Raw genomic sequence first — 22330 nt, forward strand, 5'->3', positions numbered from 1 at the left:
CACAGGCGACGAAATCTGGATTTGGCTAAGGCTCTCGAGTCTCGAGTCTTCTTCGGTTCTTCCTCTCTGCTACTCCTCTCCTAGAGCATCGACGACGCCACCGGTGACACCGGCGACGAAATCTGCTTCTGGCTCTGGCTCTTGAGTCTTCTTCCTCTCTACTACTCCTCTCCCTCTGCTACTCCAGTTTCAGACCTCGACGACGCCACCAGTGGCAGCCAGCGACACCGACGACAGTTAGAGACATTATCGGTGACAGCCAGCGACGTCGGCAACAGCCCGAAACATCACCGGCGACACCATTGTAGTACTGTGCTCTCTTTTTCAGTCCAAAATTGAATTAATTGATCGACTTCTGCAGTTTTGCTGCTTCCTCTTTTTTTTTCCCCTCATAGGCTCATATGAAAGCCCATCGTAGTTGCAGCAACCAAGTTGCGATGGCTTCGGTCACCATCTCAGGCGACGTATGTCGCCGGAATTTTTTTTTCCTGCGTGGTAGCAATGTTATAAGTTGCTTTTTTTTTTCTGGTTTGGTTTGCATTCTTGAGATATACTACTTGGTGTATGCACTTGTGTGTTGCTTTTTTTCTTTTCTTTTTCTTGGTATGGTTTGCATTCTTGAGATATATTGGTTGGTGTATGCACTGTGTACATGAGATTCCTTTGAACTGCAGTTCTTTTGATATTATCTGCTTTTATTTATTTATCCCTTGCATTTGATTTATGTGCTTGCACTTCTCTGATCTATCGATGCTTTCATTAGGAATCCTTTTTGTATTGGCATTATTCTGTCTGAAATTGCAATTTGAGAACTTTCAAAGTTGCCTTAATATGACTTAGATGACAATAAAAGAGATGACTTGTTGGGAATACGACTAATTTGCTTTTGGAATAATAATTTAAGCAGGCTTATGTATCTTTTCATGTGTATTACTGTATTTGTACACCACAAAACATGTATGGATGCTTGTCTTATTCCTCTGTTTGACTTACTCCTCTGTTATTCTGGAATTTTGTACTAATTATTGTTGTTTATTAGCTTTAGTATATTTTTTCTATAATTTTTTCTGATTTTTCAGAATAAAAGCTTGATTATCAATTTATCATGAAGTGAGATGATTAGATGAATGCATAGGGTTTTTATTGTGGTGTGGTATGGTACAAAATTAAAATTATATTGTATCATTATCAACTTTATTATTATTTTTTAAAATTTTGACTGATTATATGTGTATGTTTCATGTTTTTTATTGTAGATATTAACTAGTTATTTAAAATGACCTCAAGTGATAATCCAGCAGTTGCTCCTGCTTCTAGTCAGCCTATATTCCTAGTGGGGGTGAAGCCTATGATCCCTCGAAAGACCCGAAGAGAAAGGCCAAGTCAAATGACCCAGGGTGGAAATATGGCTATTGGCCAGATGTTGTTGATAAGAATACAGTCAGATGCAGTTTGTGCAACAAAAACTTTAAAGGAGGAATTAAAAGATTGAAGCAACATCTAGTGGGTGGATATGGGGATGTTGTGAAGTGCACCAAGACCACTACAGCAATTGCCAAAGAGATGAATGTAGTGTTGGTGAAAAATAAAAAGAGGGCTGTTGTTACTGATTTGGATAATGAGGAGTATGGTGACATTCAAATTGGAAAACATCCTATTTTTGCCTCTAGGCCCTCTACTGAAGGAGGTACAGTAGTGTAGGGTCTGAGGTTGAGGTGTGCTTCAAGATACCAAGCTCTAGGACTGCATCAAAGAGACTGAAAAGTGCCCTTAATAAGGCACCAGTAAGGGGTCCCATGGATATGCATGTTAGACGCACTCTTGAAGAACTTGTTGAAGAAAGGCGGGCTAAGGGTGCTACTCAAACAACCATCTCGAATAGAATGAGATCTGCCGAAGAAAAGAAGCGAGTGGATAACCACATTGCTGATTGGATGTATCAGTGTGGCATTCCATTCAATGCAGTTAAAGCTAAAAGCTTTGAGGTGATGGTTGAGTCTATTGCACAATATGGTTTTGGGTATAAGCCCCCAAGTTACCATGAAGTCAGGGTGCCTTTGTTGAAGAGTGCAAAAGAAAGAACAATGGAGATGAGGAAAAATTATGAAAAGTATTGGAAGATGTATGGATGCACACTCATGTCTGATGGGTGGACTGACAAAAAGGGTAGGCATCTCATCAATTTTCTTGTCAATTGTCCAAAGGGAACATTCTTCCTTGGTTCTGTGGATGCATCTAGCCAGGTGCAAGATGCAAACAGGCTCTTTCAGTTATTGGATAGCAAAGTTGAAGAAATTGAGGAAGAGCATGTAATTGAAGTGGTGACTGATAATGCCTCAAATTACAAAGCAGCAGGGGCATTATTAATGGAGAATATGACTAGATTATATTGGACTCCTTGTGCAGCCCACTGTCTTGATTTGATGTTAGAGGACATTGGGAATTTGAAACAGTATAAGAAAGTGATAATTTAGGGGAAGAGAATTACCACTTTCATTTATAGGCACACAAGATTGTGGAGGCCTTCAGACAAAAGACAAATGACGGGAATCTTGTGAGGGCTGTAGTGACTAGGTTTGCCACTTCATTCTTGACATTGCAAACCTTATTGAAACACAAGGATGATTTAAGGCACTTGTTCATTTCTGAGGAGTGGACAAATTCCAATTTGTCCAAGATAGAAGCAGGGAAGAAAATAGCTGAAACAACTTTTTCTACAGCATTTTGGCATGGTGTGGAGGATTGTATTAGAGCATCACAACCTCTTATGATTGTATTGAGGATTGTGGATGTTGATGAAAGACCCGCATTGCCTGAAGTGTTTGTAGCCATGCAAGAGGCTAAAAGAAGAATAAAGGAAATTTTTGGAGGCAAAGAACGACTCTGGAAGAAAGTCATACAAATAATTGATAGGCGATGGGAGTGTCAGATGGAGAGACCTCTATATGGGGCAGCCTTTTTTTTGAATCCTGGGAAGTTCTACAACTTTAATGATGTAGATAATTATGAGTTGATCACTTCTGTCCAAACTTTTTTCAATGAAGTTGTTGGAAGACTAGTGCCTGATACACATCGACAAGATAAGATATTGTCCTGGGCAAGTGAATACAAGCAAGGTAGAGGTCCTTTCTCCACAGCTATGGCTATCAGACAGCGTACAACTATGAGTCCTCGTAAGTTTTTACTTGTATATTTTATTTTTAGGTATACTTATTTGGTTTGTAACTCTACCTATTATGTTAATCTTTTTTTTTAATACTATAGTTACATGGTGGGATACACATGGAGGAATTGCATTTGAGCTTACAAGGATTGCACAGAGGATACTAGGCGTTTATTGTTCTTCCTCTGGTTGTGAATGGAATTGGAGCACATTTGAGTTTGTAAGTATTAAGTGATTCAAGTATTTAAAAGTTAAAACACTTTTAAATTTAAATTTAGAAGAATGATTTGGGATTCTTTTCAATTGCTCATGAATTTAGATTCACACCAAGAAGAGGAATAGGCTGGAACATGAGAGGTTGAATGATCTAGCTTTTGTTCAGTACAATCGCCGTCTTCAAAAAGGTTCAATGAAAGGCGATTAAAGAGTAGAAATTATGATCCACTACTCCTTGATGAGCTTGACTGGAGCAGTGAGTGGATCGTTAATCACCCTGATGATTTAGTCCATCTTGAGGGTGATCTTACTTGGAGCACTGTTGATAGAGCTATAGGGGCATCTTCATCACTTGAGGGCTTGAATAGACCGAGGAGATGTCAACCAAGTGGATGAACATCTGTTGGGGTTAATATATGTTACTCACGTCGCAGATCTTTAGAGAGGGTGGTTGAGGAACATGACTCTGAGTCTGATGGAGACATGGAAGAAGAGGAAGATGTGCATGATGATGAGAACATTGCAGATGATTTTGGTTTGAGGTCTACCTCTTTGGAGCAACAAGTTCGAGAATATCTCCCACTTGCTACCAATTTGCTTGATGATGATTATGACTAGCTGACTTATACTTTTCTATTGGGAATTTTGGATATGGATTGTGGATTTTTATTGGGAATTTTGGATATGGGTGTATTGGTATATTTGGGATTTGGACTTTATATTTTAAATATAATTGGGATTGTTTGCTTAAATATTTAAAACTTTCTATTTAGATATAATACTTTGTTTCATTTTCTTCTTTTACTTGTGAGGATATTTGGCTATAGCTCAACAATGTAGAAGAGGTGGAGTTGTAGGTGCTGGTGGAGGTGGAGCCGTGGACTTGTAGTTGGTGCTAGTGTTGGTGACATTTAATGAAGGTATGTTGTATAGTGTTTATTTGTTTTGCTCATGCGTCTATGTGTTTACTATTTAGTTACATTTTATCGTATCTTGATTCTTGTTAATGATAGTATGATACTTGAAACTTATTTAGGACCTACTATTTGTGGTTTGTAGTATGTTGGATGACTTGAGGTAGGCTAAATGGCTAATATTAGTTTTTTTTATTATATATAAGATATGTTTATAATGAATTAGTGTATGAGATGTACACTAAAAAGTAAAAATTTCACTTAAAACCCTCGACCGCCTCAAAAGCGCCTTGGAGGGCGCCTCGTCGATTCATCGCCCCAACTAGCTAAAACCGCCTTGCATCGCCTCGTTGCCGTGACAACTATGATTATAATTGAAAAATATAAAAGGAATACAGCTCTTCCTAGGATACTTTCACATCAAGAAAGGATACAACCGCCTGGCAGCCAAAATGCACAGATGATCTCTTTTGTTTTAGTTTTTATTAAGTTCTGAATCTGATATGTGGAAACAGTACTGGTGGGAATAAAGATGGTAAAACACTAGTAGTTACTTTGGACTAGGGCCACAGGCATTTCACATTTTCACCATACACTTGGCATCAAAGAGAGTTATTATATTGTGTTACCGAAAAAGGCATTTACGTAAATTTATACCCAATTAGAAACAGTGGGGAGAAAGTAGAACTTGAGGTTTGAAACAAGAACCAGCCACCAAAAGTATGATCTGCCTTGGTCCTTTTGAAGCTTGTATGTTGGTGAGCTACTCTTTTAATTATGCAGCCCAAAATGACAAGTCCATCCAAGTAAGGAGACCTGCCCATATTCAAGCTCGGTCCAACTCTAGCCTGGTTTGGTTCAAGTTCAAGTACAATTCCAGCCCCAAGTATTAGTTCAAATATTCCATTTTGACTTTGTTGTTCTCTATATGTTGGAGCTTGCATCAAGGAGCATTGGGACAAAGATACTTCATCAAGGAGCATTGGAAAAAAACACTTCCTTCCACCCTCCCTCCAAAATACCACCAACAAAAAAAAAAAACAAAAAATAAATTTTTATTTTTGTTAGTTTGAGAAAGAATAAGGTGAGGAATGAGGGAGAGGAGAAGATGGAAGCCACGACTTAGTTGTGGAGGCTCTAAGAAAACTTATGAGCACACCTCAAAATAACTTCAATATATATAGGCTGATTTACAAGTCTATTCTATATAGGAAAGCATCAACCAATTTAAAATGGTATAAAACTCTTAATTACCACTATCTTTTTCCTATCGAGAGTTAGCGCAAGGCACTAACTCTCGATGGATCAGTCTTTCCCAAATTGCCCTTTCCTAACACTCCCCCTCAAGCTGGAGCATATGTATTACTCATGCCCAGCTTGTTACAAATATAGGTAACCCTTGTATTCCCTAGAGCTTTGGTGAACAAATTTGCGAGTTTTTCTCCAGTCCTTACATGCTTGGGGGATATTATGCCTTGTAGTAACTTCTCACGAACAAAGTGGCAATCTACTTCAATATGCTTGGTACGTTCATGAAAGACTGGATTTGATGCTATATGAACCGCAGCTTGATTATCACACCATAACTTCATTGGTGTGTCATCAATAATTCCTAATTCTTGGAGTAATTGTTTTATCCATACCATCTCGCATGTTACCTGTGCCATAGCACAATACTCAGATTCTGCGCTTGATCTTGCTACCACAGTTTGTTTCTTACTCTTCCATGATACAAGATTTCCTCCAACGATTGTGCAGTAGCTTGTAGTCGATCTTCTATCAATAGGTGATCCAGCCATATCAGCATCAGAGAATCCTTCAACATTTCTATGTTCATGATTAGTGTAAAGAAGTCCGCGTCCTGGAGCTTTCTTAAAGATACCTTAGAATTCATATAACTGCATCCCAGTGTGATGTTCGTGGGGCAGACAAAAATTGATTCACAACACTGACAGGAAAGGCAATGTCAGGTCTAGTCACAGTTAGATAATTCAGCTTCCCAACAAGCCTTCGATGATCATCAGAATGGTCCGGCCGGGGGGAATTTTCTTGTAAATAGGTCTTTAACCTATCAATTCCTGAAGTGTCATCTCCTGTAATGACGATATCATCAACATAAACTACAAGAAAGATCTTGCCTGCATTAGAGTTTTTAAAGAATACAGAGTGATCACTTTCACAACGAGTCATCCAAAATTCTATTACAACAGTAGTGAATCGTCCAAACCATGCTCGAGGTGACTGCTTGAGACCATATAATGATTTACGGAGGCGACAAACCTTATTCTTCTCCCCCTGAGCAACAAACCCAGGTGGTTGCTCCATATACACTTCCTCATGCAGATCTCTATGAAGGAAGGCATTCTTTACATCCAACTGAAACAAGGGCCATTGGTTGGTAGCGGCAAGAGAGATTAAAATGCGGATGGAAGTAAGCTTGGCAACAGGCAAAAAAGTATCAACATAATCTACGCCATAAACTTGAGCATAGCCCTTGGCAACGAGACGAGCTTTCAGGCGAGCTAAAGAACCATCAGGATTAACTTTCACAGTGAATATCCACCTACAACCAATAGCTGTCTTTCCTGAGGGTAAGGGCACAAGATCCCAAGTCTGATTGTCTTCTAAGGCTTGTAATTCTTCGTTCATTGCACTAACCCACCCAGGATTAGACAACGCTTCAAGAACATTCTTAGGAATAGGATAAGTCTCTATAGTAGATAGAGCAGTAGAGAATCCAGGTGATAAAGTAGAATATGAAATAAAGTTAAAGATGGGATACTGAACACAAGAACGAGTACCTTTCCGAAGAGCAATGGGAATGTCAAGGTCAGATTTGGTAGGAACGTCCGCAGGATCAACAGACGAAGTCGGCACAGAGGTAGAGACCGTAGGTGCAGAGGGGGGAGACGGTGGTTTTGGACGGCGCGTGTACACTTTGGTGATGTCTGGTGGAGGTGGAGGTGAAGGAACTATATCCTGTGGAAACACACTTTGAAAAATACATAGATCATCATTTAGGTTAGTTAAACTATGAGATTCAGCAGAAAACGGAGTGGACTCAAAAAATGACACATCTGCAGTAACAAAATATCTGCGTAAGTCAAAAGAATAACAACGATATCCCTTTTGAGTGCGAGAGTACCCCACAAAAATACACTTAAGTGCACGAGGATCAAGTTTAGAGATCCTTGGACGATGATTATGAATGTAACATACACAACCAAATACGCGAGGAGGCAAGGTAAATAAGGGAGATGAAGGAAATAAAAGAGAGTGAGGAATGCCACCTTTTAAGACAGATGAAGGCATCCTGTTAATAAGATAACAAGCAGTTGAAACTGCATCAGCCCAAAAGGATTTAGGAACCTTCATCTCAAATAAGAGAGAACGGGTGACCTCCAATAAGTGTCTATTTTTTCTTTCTGCAACCCCATTTTGTTGAGTATCGACACAGGAGGATTGGTGAAGAATCCCATTAGAAGCCATAAATTTACAAAAAGGATCAGAGAAATATTCTTTGGCATTATCATTACGAAAGGTTTGAATAGGAACACCAAATTAAGTACGAATTTCAATAACAAAATTGCAAAATATGTCAAATAATTCTGAACGATTTTTCATTAAATAAAGCCAAGTGACTCTTGAAAAGTCATCTACAAATGTAACAAAGTATCTGTAACCTGAAGTAGAACTAACAGACAAGGGTCCGCACACATCAGAATGAACTAGAGAGAAAGGGTGGTCTGATCTATTATGTATACGAGGAGGAAAACTCACACGATGAAGTTTTCCAAATTGACAAGACTCACAGTCCAGCTTAGAAAGAGAATGAAAACTTTTATCTACCAATTTTAGGGTTTCCAAAGACGGATGCCCCAACCGACAATGTATTTGTTGGGGGATGGAAATACTAGAAAAAGCAATAGAGGATATCTCCTCGAATAGATACAACCCCCCCGACATACGGCCTCTACCAAGCATCTTCTTCGTCGTAAGATCCTGAAATAAACAATATCTAGGAAAGAATTGCACCAAACAGTTATTAGTAGAAGTAAATTTATGAAAAGATAATAAGTTAAATGGCAAATTAGGTATGTAAAGAACTGAGGGTAGGGTAATGGATGGAGTGAGTTGAACTGTACCCACTCCTTTAACATTGATATGAGAGCCATCAGCAAGTGTAACCAAAGAGGATGATGGAACAAAAGAGGAAAATATACTTGTAGCCCCGGTCATATGATCAGAAGCTCCTGAATCAATGATCCATGGGCGAGATGTGGTTGAAAGGCAAGCAGTAGCATTACCTGTCTGAACAAGGGTGGCAGCGGATGATTGTGGTTGAGTGGCCTGAAGCTGAGTGAAACAAATATAATCTTCCTCAGTCATCTTTACAGTCTTACCCTCAAGATGAACTTTAGTAGTTGTAGACGCTGATTCAGAGGTAATGATTGCATTCGCCATGTGTGGGGGCTTCCCATGAAGCTTCCAACAATATCGTTGAATATGTCCTGGACGACCACAATGATGACAAGTCTTAACTTGTCCTATACTGTCAGTAGAGTTGTGTGAACTTGGATATTTTCCAGTATTATTTCCTCTTGTTCGTCCTATATTCTGTCCACCAGGGGCTTGTCCTCCAGAAGTGCCTCAAGAAATTGTTGCTAAAGCTGAATTTTCTGGAGAGTTATTGGTACTCTCCCTTGCAACACGAAGAACTCTTGAAAATGTGTCAGCTAACGTGGGTACATGATCACTACCAATAATCTGTGCTCTAACTGCCTCAAACTCCTTTCCAAGACCTCCCAAGAAACCCATAACAGCTAATTGCTCTCTTTGATTTGCATAGTTTTGACATCAGAGGAGATAGGTAGAATAGAGTTTAGTTCTTCATACATTCTTTTAAAATCTGCAAAATATTGGGTAATCTCTACCTTTCCTATCTACTCGATAAAATTCCTGGGACAATTCGTAGATTCTAGCCAAATTATTCTGACCATAATACAACACATTCAAATACTCCCATAATTCCTTCACAGTTTGTTAGTGAGTAACCAAATCTATAATATTATCGGCCAAGGAATTAAACATCTGCCCAAGTATTCGAGCATCAACAATCGCCCAAGTATCATCCTCTTTAGGTACAGTCTTAGTCAAATGATCTATTTGTCCCCGTCCAGTAAGAACAATTCTAACTATAGCCCTCCACTGGTGGAAATTTGATGCACCCTCTAATTTCTTCTCAGTTAACCGATGAGAGGATGAAGAAATTATTTCAGTCATGGTATTTTTACTTGAAGTTTCTCCCATATCCAAACACAATTAAAACCAAATCAGATTAATCTCGGAAATCAGATCCGGATTAGTTTCGAAATCAGAATCGATTAATCCCAAAATCGGAAATCGAAACAGATTATCCCAGAATCAAAAATCGGAAACAGATTAATCTCGGAATCGGAATTAATTCCAGAATAATTCCGGAATCAAATTAATCTCAGAATCAGAATTAATTCCAGAAACAAACCACCAGATATTGAACCACTTGAACCAATAGAGCAAACCAAACCAACTCAAAACCAGTCTTAAAATCAGGAAACTTGGTCACGAAGGCACTCTTCTCTTTCTCTCTCACTCTCTCCAGTTTCAAACAGCGTCGGAAACAAGAAAGAAAAAAAAAAAAACAGATCGACTACTCCGGCGGCACCAGCGACTACTCCGGCGACTTCTTCTTCTCCTAAGAATGGTTATTCTCTCAACCCTCACTCCTCTCTCTCTCTCTCTCTCACTCTCTCCAGTTTCAAACAGCGTCGGAAACGAGAAAGAAAGAAAGAAAGAAAAAAAAACAGATCGACTACTCCGGCGACTTCTTCTTCTCCTAAGAGTGGTTATTCTCTCAACCCTAAACAGATCGAGAGACACTCTATTATAAAACGAAAAGTATCTCAATACAGTTTATTCGTACCTGAAAATTGCATATCCGATATCAATTTTGGGCATTCCCTTGCACCGATCTTCAACGAAGACATCAAAGTAATGGCAGTGTAAGAAGCTGCGTCAATCTTCAAATAGAAATCACCAACAAGTGCAGCGTAAGGTGCTGCATCCCTTTAATTTCTGGAAACGACTCTCATAGGTACGGTTTCTTTTCTTTCTATAGAATCAACTGTTTGTACTAGTAATTCTTAGAATCGAAAGGAATAAGATGACCTACAACTCTAATACCATGTTAGTTTGAGAAAGAATAAGGTGAAGAATGAGGGAGAGGAGAAGATGGAAGCCACGACTTAGTTGTGGAGGCTCTAAGAAAACTTATGAGCACACCTCAAAATAACTTCAATATATATAGGCTGATTTACAAGTCTATTCTATGTAGGAAAGCATCAACCAATTTCAATTGGTATAAAACTCTTAATTACCACTATCTTTTTCCTAACGAGAGTTAGTGCAAGGCACTAACTCTCGATGGATCAGTCTTTCCCAAATTGCCCTTTCCTAACAGTTATATTTATAGGTTGTAAGATAGCTCTTAGTCTTCTGACAGTCTCAACTATTAAAATCCCCATTGTGATCAAGAATTGAGATTTCATAGTAATTAAATTCCTTTCCTCTAGTTTGCTTATAAAAAGGCTATCTTGTTTTATAAATGGGAGATATATGGGAGTTTGAATGAAAACTTTTGCTTAAGTGCATTTTCTTGAATCTTGAAGAGTTCTCCCCTTGAAAACCTTGAAGAGTTTTCACTCCTTCCTTGAAGAGTAGGATCTTTCCTTAATGTGCATCCTTGAAGAATTCCACCTCATCAATATAGAAGAATTGATGCCCTCAGAGCTTTCATAGTAGGCCTAGAAGAGCAACCATTGAAGTTCTATTCATCCCCATCATTTTCTATCAAAAACCCCCAAATCTGTCCACCCATATTCTCTCACTTCCATCCTCATTTGGGTCCTGTTCCGATCCTTCAGGAAACTCAAAACACAAAAGTTTTAGATCTTGAGTCCTTCAAATATTGGCTTTTGAATCAGGTCACTCCGATCTATATTGAAGAAGATACACCATTTTTCCCAAACCACTGTGGGACAGAAATTCTGTTCGTGGTTGTGACCACTTCCAGCATGTGCTAGTCACTCTCCCGGTCCTATCATTCCAGCAGTTCCACTTGGGCTACATCATTTGGTATCTGAGCTTTGGTTGGAGAGGACAGTGCCTCCAAGACAAGTAAGGTGACGTGGAGTTAGAACCATTCCTTTGGACGAAGTGCACACACTTGCTGAAAATATGCAGCAGTATGTGCAACAACAAATTGATGAGTTGACACGAGAAGTTCAAAGCTTGAGAGCGGAAGCAAATTATCCTCCACCTCGTTCTAGAACTAGAGGGTCCTATGATGACTTGTCTTCTTCTCAGAGTGCTCAACCTTTTTTTTTGAAGAAGGATCCCTCCAACTATGCACAAAGAGTTCATGAACTGGATAGGGAAAAGGAAATCAAAAGAGATATTCCTAAAGCAAGTCCTATAAGAAAGCCTGAGAGAAATGAGAAACAACAAATGATGAGTGCCAGAGAAGAGAACATAATTGAGCAGCAACTTCCTAAATCTTTTTGTGTTATGCTTAAAAAGAAGAGATTGGATGTGCATAGTTATTGGGCATTGTTCAGCCGTCAAGCAAGGATTTTTAAGGGGAAGATCTTCTTCAAAAGTTGAAAAGAGAGGCTAACCAGTCTAAATGAAGAGCTGCCATATTGAAACTAGTGATTCCAAAGTAGTTTAGAAGGATGCACATGAATGCAATGAGACAACAGAAGATGAATCAATTAAAAGAATTATTTCAGTTGGGCGGAAAATTCATGATGAGGAAAATTTTGATGTTGAAAGTGAACATAAAATGCTTGTACTTGAGTTTGTTGATCTCTCAGGGCATTCTCTGTAGATGGTGCAACGCAGAAATATGAGGAAAATTTTAATGAGATGATGGTGGACTCTCCGTGGAGGAAAGACTTTCAAGAATCCGAGTTAATGGTACTTACTTTTTTTTGTAGGTAGATTACTTGATGCTTAGACTTATATGGGAGGAGCTGACACAGATGGAAGTCTTAAAAGGAAGAGAGATACAGTCGATATGGATTATGATACTTTTGCAATGGAAGCATGTAAAAAGATCTGCAGTGCGCCAGCTGATGCTGTATCTTCATCACCACCTGGGAGCAAAAAGGTTAATTTTGTCAAGTGATGTCTATCCTGCTCTGAAAGACAAGTGCTGGACATTGAGTCATATGATCTGTGGTTCTGCTCTTGCAACACAAAAGAATCCATGTGCAAGAAACTTCTTTGGGAAATGTTGATAAAGAGGGACTGATTTGTTCCCACATTGAAAGGGAGAACAAGGCTGAATCCTATAAGCAAGGCATTGACAAGCAGCGAAGAAAATTTATATTTGATATTAGAGATATTGTTTGGTATATGCCATCGGAGTGTCATCCTGCTGGAAGGCGGAAGCTACAATAGTGATCAAAAGCTCGGACCACTTGAAGTTCTTGAACAAATCAACTCTAATGTCTTTCGACTGAAGCTTCCTCTTCACATGAAGATTCATGATGTGTTCAATGTTCGACACTTAACAACTTATGTGGGAGATTCTTTCAATGATGCTGACTCAAATTTGCAGACGGACTCTTCTAAAGAAGGGGGAAATGATGCAACCCAATATGACAAGCCCACCCCAGTAAGGAGATTGGGCCGTATTCAAGCTCGGTCAAACTCTTACGTCTTCTAGTTCTAGTTCAAGTACAGTTCCAGCCCAAGTATTAGTTCAAATATTCCATTTTGACTTTGTTATTCTCTAGACCCATCTAGATGTGAGTCTAGGACTTTGAAGACATAGTATGAGTTGAAGAACAAGTACATACTGGAATATATGTGCGCAGAAAGCTCTCCTTTCAACAAGAGTGCTAGCCATGTACACCTGTACACTTCTCTCATACTTTGATAGATATGCCATCATGATGATGAATGTTTCATCCAGTAATGAATATGCTATTCTACCCACTCTTCCAAAGAAAGTTGCATTCAGACCTTCATTTTCCCAAGGTATCATGTGTGCCACCTTGGCATGTAATACTGAACTAAGTATTTAACAGCATCAAATATCATCAAAAACAGGCATTTCAATCTCATCATTTCCAAGATATCATATGCGTGCCACCTCGGCATTAAGGTAACTGTAAGTAAACTTTTGTTTTCCAAATTGTCTCTCGCATCTTTCATTGTATCGGCTGAGATGTGTTTTACAATGCGATACACACCGATACATAGCGATTCGATGCGATACACAATGATACATACTCATAAGTATATATCCAACTTAAAAGAGGGAAAAGCCTGGTCTTGTGATGAACTGCAAACTCTTCTGTTTCTTACTATTTGTGACTAGTTCACCCCATTGACACTGAATCTTGTACATGGGGAGAAATTTCCTGGATTTGCACATCCCCAAAACTTAGGGGAACTTATGTTCGGACTGAAGGATGTATTATGTTGAAGAGAACAGCTTCCAAACCCCTTAGGCCTTGGACATACACTAGAAGATGCATTTGATACCAATTTGAGCAAAGATGTGAGGTGAAACCTTGAATCTTTGAAGGCATGAACTGCTTCAGAGCAATCTTCATGCCATGTGACTAGCAGTTGCAAGATAATGGGTTGGACATACGAGCCTCTCAATTAAAAGATGATTTTTTGTTCTTATGGCCATTTTCCTTCTTTCTCAAGTTAGAGTCTACTGTTTTCTATTTAAGACTTTAAGTTAGATTACTTTCATATGTATTTTGATAATTTCTATTCTATTATTCAACCATCGATATGTGTCTTCGATACGATATGATACGAACCGAAATGTCTCTTACAATCGCTCGACTGATACATTGCCGATATGCGATACTTTAAACCTTGACTGTAAGTAATGTGATACTGAATTAAGTTATTAAAATAGTAGCAAATATTATCAAAAACTGGAAGAGCAAAAATCTACATTAGGGAGAAATTGTATAACAAACTCAGACCAACAGATGTAGTCTAAGAATCAGGTTGAGTTCTCCTAATACAGTAAGCAACATTGCTGACTAGTTCTTCTAATCTACCCATTCCTGACTAATTCAAGAATGGGTAGATTTGGATCTGGGATAATCCTAGATTCCTAGTGACACTAGGAGAAGGATGTAGAGTCAACTCATGGATATGAATGTTAATCAGATAGCAGAATTATGATATCCAATTAGCACTGACATCTGTATAAAATCCAGAAGAATTAAACAAACAGAAAGTGAAAATCAAAGTCAGCAGTTAAAGAGCCAAGGCAATCCTGCTTGAAGTTGGACTCCGCTAATACGCCAACAGATTTTTATTCTGGAAACAGAATAAGAACACTGACAGATTGATTGGGGCATTCTGTGAACAGATTGCAAATCAGCTATGAAATTTCTCCTTCAAATCAATAATTCCTACAAGCAATAGGACTAAAAGAATTGCAAAAAACAAGTGTTCTACTGTGTTTGGCATACAAGTATTGCTGCAAAAGGGTAAAAGAGTTGATCCATTGGGTTGGGTTGTACTGTACCATGGGGCTTTGCTTTCATACTTTCGATTGACCCGGGTACTTGGGATCCCTATGGATGAAGACATGGTCGCTATGGGCCTCATTGAATTTCATTCAGAGGATCCTTGTAGAGAGCGTAATTGGGCACATCCCTACGGAGAAAGAGATCAGCGATGGGCTATTGCAGACCAATCTTTCTGCTTCCACAGATCTCAGAAAAACGGCATGTCAATACAGTAGTATGTCAGAGTGGGTCAACCTTTGAACCGGGTGAAAGAATTCTAGGCACACATAACAGCCTTGATGTTGATGTAGATAAATAATATAAAGCTCTGCTGGCCTGGAGAGACAACCAAGATCCTGTTTCAAAGTTCAGACCAAGAAGACTCAAGACAATATCCAACCTCTAGTTCCAGTTGGGTAGTTAAGGTATTTTACCTTTTATTGGGGATGTTTGGGCAAACAGTATTTTAGCTGCTGGTTATAGTTTATGGAGTCTAATCTGGTTAACTCTATTTCAATTTTAGATTGTGATTAGGAGTCTTAGTTTTTGTCTGCCTTTGCAAATCTAAATGCATGCATCTAATCCCGTTGATCCAACATATAGTTGAACAGAATAAAATTTCCTTTTTTTCTCAGACTTGCAAATGTTCCACAACTGCTGGTTGATTGGCTGCTCTTCTTGTTCACTTGTCAATTCTGACTTGGTTCTCTCCTCTTTGATGTGTTGTTCTCAACTTGTCTCCCCATTCTCCACTAGTGTTGCTTCTAATTTCCTTTTTTCTCCGTCTGGTTCTACCCACTTTGAATCAACTTTTAGTTCATTATATCCTCTCAGATCTCACTCAATAATCATTAGATTGCATTCCAATTTGTAGTTGAATTTCTTTCTTTCTTCTTCTTCTTTTTTATTTTATTTTTTATTTTTTTTAAATGATGGAAAAGGAAGTACAAGAAAATATTACATAATAGTGTACCGACTTTCATCCTTAGATACAACTAATGGGTTATTTGTTGAACAAAATGATGGTGCTCCTTAAACTGAATGTCTTCTAAGAAGTTAACATTTACTAACAGACTAGGATCTAAGTAATGAGGCCACGGTTGTGAAGGTTCTGGTAATCACTTCCTCCAATCAAAATCTGAGATAAAATGGTGAACCGGTATCTGCTCCCAGTCGCTGTTAAGAGGCCTTCCTTCAATGCTTCAACTAGTAGGTAGAGACGATCATTAGAATTAGAAACCTGCACCCTGGTTACCCGACAGTACTATTTGCAAGACAAACCATCCCTGGGTTTAAGCCATACATGGGGAGATCTGTGACCACCAAAGAATGAGAAGGGTGCAAAGTTCAATTAGGAATTTCTGCAGTTGAGAGCTACTGAATTCCAGTTTCAAACCTTAAGTTAATCTTCTATACATTGTAGTTCAAACTTATGCCCTGTTTCTAGTTTTTATCTACTTAAAGTTCCTTTGAAATACTTTTTTCATGGTTTTAAAACAATCACCAGAGCTGTCTGATTCCAGTCTCAAGAGTTACAGTTCTGTTGACTTGCCTTGGAAGTTATCGCCATCTTTCCTTATCCCTGACTCCTTGTTTAACATCATCTTCTTATTCTAATTTCTGAAATCAGTAAACCATCTGCTCATAATGCATTCACTGGTTAGTGTCTGGTAATTCCAGTATAGTCAAATTTTTCTGAAAATGCGGATTAAAAATTTATTGATTTTTTTTTAACATATCAGACTTCTTCATTCTCCCCATTGATTCTGGCTAATGATGTGGTTCTAAAACTCCGTTTTGTTTTTCATTACAATCAAAGACTGAAACCTGTAACCCTTGTTTTACAGTTAAAGAAACTAGAAAGGACTTGACATGATGAGAATTTAATCATTTTCAATATTTCAATATTTCAATATTTCAATATTTTCCAATACATCGTGGGAACTTATAAGTAAATGGCTTGGATTTTTAAGATAATTGTGTACTTAACCAACTTCATTCTTGCACCAATAAGCCATTGGGAGGTCTAGAAAAACTTGCATGAAACAACAACAAGAAGAAGAAACCTTATTCCAACTAAATGAGGTTGGCTACATGGATCCTTGCCTTCCAATCAGTTCTATTTGAGCCCCTACTAGATACAAAGCCTATCCCATGATAGCCTTTCTCACCGCTTTTCCTAAGGTTATCTTAGGTCTACCCTAGCTCTTTTAGTTCCTTCAATCTGGATTAAATCACTTCTCCATGCAAGGGCCACTTAAGGGCCTTTGTTGAACGTGGTTGTGCCACTTTATTCGATTTTCTCTTAACTTGTCATTAATTGGAGCTACTCCTTCTAATATGATCATTCCTTACCTTATCTTTCCTAGGTTCGCTGCTCATACATTTTAGTATCGTCATTTCTGTTACATTGAATGATTTATATGATACCTTATAATAGGCCAACACTATGCACCGTACATTATAGTTGGTTGTACAACAATCCTGTACAATTTTTGTTTGAACTTTAAGGAATACGTCGATCACACATGACCCCAAACACACCTCTCGACTTCATCCACCCTTTTTAATTCTTTAGGAAACATTATCCTCTATATCACCTTCGGTATTTATGATTGGGCCAATGTACATAAAATAATCACTTTGCGGAGTCTCCTTCTAATCAAGTTTTAGCATCTCATCATCCATCTAGTGACGACCAAAGTTACACACTAGATGTTCCATCTTCGTTTTACTTAGTTTAAAGCCTTTTGATTACAAAGTTGCTCTCCATGATTCTAACTTGGTATTAATCACTACTTGTGTCTCAGCTACCAAAACAATATCATTAGCAAGAAGCTTACACCAAGGAACCTCATTTTGAATGTCTTTGGTAAAATCATTCATTATAAGTGTAAATAAATATGGGCTTAAAGTTGATTCTTGATGTAGTAGAACTATGATATGGAATTTAGCACTTTGTTCTTCCATTGTCATTACACTTGTTATTGAACCATCATAAATATCTTTCTCCACATATTTACTTGCAACATTTCTTTTTTCGATTACTTGCCAGATTAGTGCTTTAGGGACTCTATCACAAACTTTTCTAGGTCAATAAAAACTATATAAGATATTTCTTAAATTCTCTATACGTTTCCTTAAGTTTCCTTATAAGGTAAATAGCTTCCATTGTGGATCATCCCAACATTGAACCAAATTGGTTCTTTGTAATAGTAGTATTTGCCTCAAATGGGTTTCAATTACGTTCTCCCATAAATTCACAGTATGATTCCTTAATTTTATGCCTCTATAGTTACTGCAAATTTGAATATCTCCTTTATTTTTATTAATTTAGACCGAGATACTTTTCCTCCATTCATCTTGCATTTTCCTTGTGCTCATAATCTTATGAACAATTAGGTTAGCCAAGCTAGCTCATAAGATCCTAAGCTCTTCCATACTTGGTGCCATGGCAAATGGTATGATCTTCCTAATTGACAATTACTTAAAAGTATATCCATTTAGTGGGTTAGAGAACTAAACTTTCAATCTCTTCTTAGTGTCCCCATCATGTAGGAGTACTTTACCATCTTCATTTTTAATACATCTAACATGGTGGAGATCTCTACTCTTCCTATCCCTTTTTATCTTATAAATAGCTTGTTCCCCTTCCTTTGTTCGTCGGTTATTATATAGATCTTCATATTTCTTCTACCTCGCTTTTCCCATAATTTTCTTAGATTTATTTCTAGCAACTTACACTTTTGTAGGTCCTCTACATCTTTAGTCATTTGCCATGTCTTAAAGTTAGTTTCTTATTCTTAATGGCTGCTTGAACCTCGATGTTCCACCACGAAGTCTCTGTATAAGAATGGTGCTTTCCTTTTGATTCACCTATGACATCTTTACACCTTCCTAACATGTAGCCATCTCATTCCACATCGTATTATTGTCCCCTTCAAATGCACACTTTCCTTGTTTGACTATTTCGTTAGAGAAAGATTTCAAGCGATCTCCTTTTAAGCCTCTCCACCGTAGCTTAGGATAGTTAACTAAATACCTTTTATGAGTTTGTGGAGTGAGGCCCACATCCAAGACCACTAGTCTAGAAAAACCTATATGTTTTTTCAATTTCACTAGATTGAGGTTCTTGTACTCCTTTTTTTTAAAATTTTTTTTATATAATAAATAAAATTCCTTCCTATTGAGACAACTGTGTTCATCATTTCTCCTTTGAACAAACAGAAAAATGGGTGCCCATTGAGTGAATTAATGGTGCTAAAGTAGTTGGTGTTGAGACAATTTTCCAATGCATGTCTATCTATAAAACCTCTTATATCTCCCTCATTTTAAATTAAAAAAATTTCAGGTCCATGGCGGGTCTAGTGGAATTGGGACATTTGCAATTCAGATAGCTAAACACCTAGGAGTGATGGTGTTTGTCACTGCTGGTATAATGGCACTGGGCTCTAGAACTCATGTTTGTAATGCCTACATTATACATGGTTCACATCTTGTAAAGTGCTTTTATTTTTCAGGGAGTGAGGAGAAGTTGGCTTTTTGCAAGGAACTTGGAGCTGATGTCTGCATCAATTATAAGAGCGAAGATTTTGTTGAGAGGGTGAAGGAGGAAACAGGAGGGAAAGGTCTATTTCTTGCCTGCTATTTTAATGCATAAGTCAATCTCAAGTTGTGGGTGTCTTGAAACTTTTCATACTGATAGTAATCTTGCTTCAAATCGGACAATCTTCTCTCTCTTACTCCCTTCTGTTGGTAGTGGAACTTAGACCTTCAAAATGTTTGGTTGCAGGTGTTGATGTTATTCTTGACAATGTTGGAGGTTTGTACTTCCAGAAAAACCTCGACAGCTTAAGTGTTGATGGCAGGCTGTTTATCATTGGCTTTCAAGGTGGAGCACTTACACAAGCAAATCTTGCAGGCATTGTTGGAAAACGCCTTACAGTGCAAGGTATTTTAGATCTTAATTTGCTTGGTCTGTTCTTTGGTGTTTGGTTTGATGTACTGTATATCTGAAGGTAATTGATCAGAATCCCAGTGTGTTATGTGCACGGCTACTCAAATTGGTGGTCCTTGTATGCATTCCAAGTTTCTTCGAGGAAAACCGACTTCCAAAACTATATTAATGAAGTCAGAAATCTGACATTATTATTGATAAATGAAAGTTTTATATTGATTACAACCAACAGACAACTTGTAACCACAGTAGCCTTTAAACCACTTCCTATTATATAGCTTCACATGTTCAGCTAATAACCCTGTCCTAGAGACACAATCTACCTAAGGAATAGGATTCAACACCCTATGAACTCCAAGAATAACCACTTACTTTATTAATAAACTCGTAAAACAATTAGACTATTCTGGGAAAGCAAGGACATATCTATTTATGCTCATTACATAAAATTCAATGTCTCCCTGTTCACTAGATGACCGTTTGTAGTACCATGTTTCTGGTTCATTTCAAGTACTTTGAGCTTGTGTGTTAGATATAGTATACTGCACAGGTGCCTATGGATTTCAAATTCATGCAGGTGCGGGCTTGAGGAACAGAACCCGTGAAAACAAAGCGGTGATTGTGAGTGAAGTGGAGAAGAATGTTTGGCCAGCAATTGCTAAAGGCAAGGTAAAACCTGTGGTGTACAAGTCCTTTCCATTATCTGAGGCAGCAGAGGCTCATCAACTAATGGAAAGCAGCAAGCATATTGGGAAGATACTGCTGGTTTCAAGAGCATCATTAGATTAGGCCAACCAATTGTTTGCACACACACCTGCAAAACCAATGTGTGAATTGTTGATCTATGAGCAAATTATCTTTATCTTGGATTTTCATCATTTTGGAAATAAAAGCAGTATGGTTTATGATGGTCATGTAGACAATAAAGAATCCAACATCCCCAAGGTGTTGATCTCTGTGAGATTAACCTTTTCTTGTTTCTGTATCTGAATCCATAGATGGTGCTGCATTGCATGATGCAGTTTGCAGCACCACTCACAAGCCTCCAGATCCTCTCCCATGTGTGAGGAGTACCGGCAAAACAAGCTTTTGGTCTGGCACGATACACATTTAGTTTTGAGATGGCTGTAGATTGAAGCAGTCCAACCGTTGGAGGTGAACTGGTGCCTCAACTGCACAGGAGATGATCCTCTTCCCATTCATACCCAAGAAAGCTATAGACACCAATAGGCTTTTACACGCCTAAGGTTGGTATGATGATGATGGATCATGAGATTTTAAGTTCATGCAACAAATAGTGACAATGGATGATTGAGACTTTAAGGAGGAATTAGGGGGCCTGTGGTGATCATGTTTTACTGAATTACACAGATGGTGTCTGCATCCTCTATTTTCAAATTCCCATATATTTTTTTTTTAAATTTCGGTAATAACTGACCGTCGTCAATGGTCAGTAATGGGTTGGTGACGAGCGATTGACATAGTGAGCTCAGTGATAAATGAGTTGCATGTGATCATTAACCGTCAGTAAATGGTTAGAAATGAGCTACAGGCCAATATAGCAAATGCTCAACAAGTTTGGTGACCAAATTTCGGTCATGGAAAAATGAGTCAGTTATGATAATTGGACTATGTTTCAAATTTAAAATGACGGTTGCAGTGTTTAAATTTCAAATTTAAAATAGAGATTAATTAGTGGAGATTATGATGGCTACTAAAAGTTATGGTGGTTCAAGTAGAAGTTATGATGGTTGAAGATGAGGTTATGTTAGTTGCCTCTAATTGATTCGATTTAGAGGGAAGTTATGGTAGTAATTGAACATCTGTGTAATCTCATAAATTCTCCTTGAAGGGCTTGTCTAGTTTTATCAGCATATATCAGTAGTCTCTCAGGGCCGAAGTGATTCTCAGGGCTTGTCTATTTTCTCACGATTTGTATATATCTTGATTGGGACAACTTGACTTTTATGACTATAGCGTCAGCATGAGGAGGGGTATGTATGTACATCTTTCAGATCCTTGCTTATGAATGTGATTGGCTTCAAACATTCTTCTAGTTTACTCTTTCTGGGTGCTTTTGCTGACCCAATGAACCTTGCCTTCTATTTCATCGTTCTTATTGACTGGACCTCTGGACACCACGTACACCACCGGGGGATTAAACCTCAGTTTTGTCTCGGTCTACTTTCTTTGAATTCGGCTCATGATCTTCTCATCTTTCTTTACTTCCTGATTGGCTCCTCTTCCAATGTCCTTCACATACTTCCTGAGATGGCCTTCAGATATTAGCTTCTTGATCTCTACTTTCAGATTTCTGCATTCGTCGGTGTAATTAATGATTGTAGTCGTTATGGAACCTACTATACTTGTTCATATTCATGTCTTTAGGCCTAGACTGCAATTTTCCTAGACATTTGAGAAGTTCCTTATCTCTGATTTGCATCAGAATTTCTGACGTCTTAGTGTTGAGTGATAGGCTTTGGCCTCG

The 22330-nt window shown here is 38.2% G+C and overlaps 1 protein-coding gene across 1 annotated transcript in view; it reads left to right on the top strand.

Moving 5' to 3' along the window:
* LOC149028949 (uncharacterized) overlaps window positions 1–21255 on the top strand; it is a 42243-nt gene extending 20988 nt beyond the window's left edge. Inside the window, exons 3-6 of the mRNA XM_089139623.1 lie at window positions 19237–19318; window positions 19406–19513; window positions 19678–19836; window positions 20420–21255. Of these exons, the coding sequence (XP_088995749.1) occupies window positions 19237–19318; window positions 19406–19513; window positions 19678–19836; window positions 20420–20631 (561 nt within the window). The 3' untranslated portion in view covers window positions 20632–21255. The remainder of the gene's footprint in view (window positions 1–19236; window positions 19319–19405; window positions 19514–19677; window positions 19837–20419) is intronic.
* The last annotated feature ends 1075 nt before the right edge of the window (window positions 21256–22330 follow it).

Source organism: Hakea prostrata, chromosome 1 (genome assembly GCF_041222555.1).
Source record: "Hakea prostrata isolate BN-2017 chromosome 1, UWA_Hpros_2, whole genome shotgun sequence".
Taxonomy (NCBI): domain Eukaryota; kingdom Viridiplantae; phylum Streptophyta; class Magnoliopsida; order Proteales; family Proteaceae; genus Hakea; species Hakea prostrata.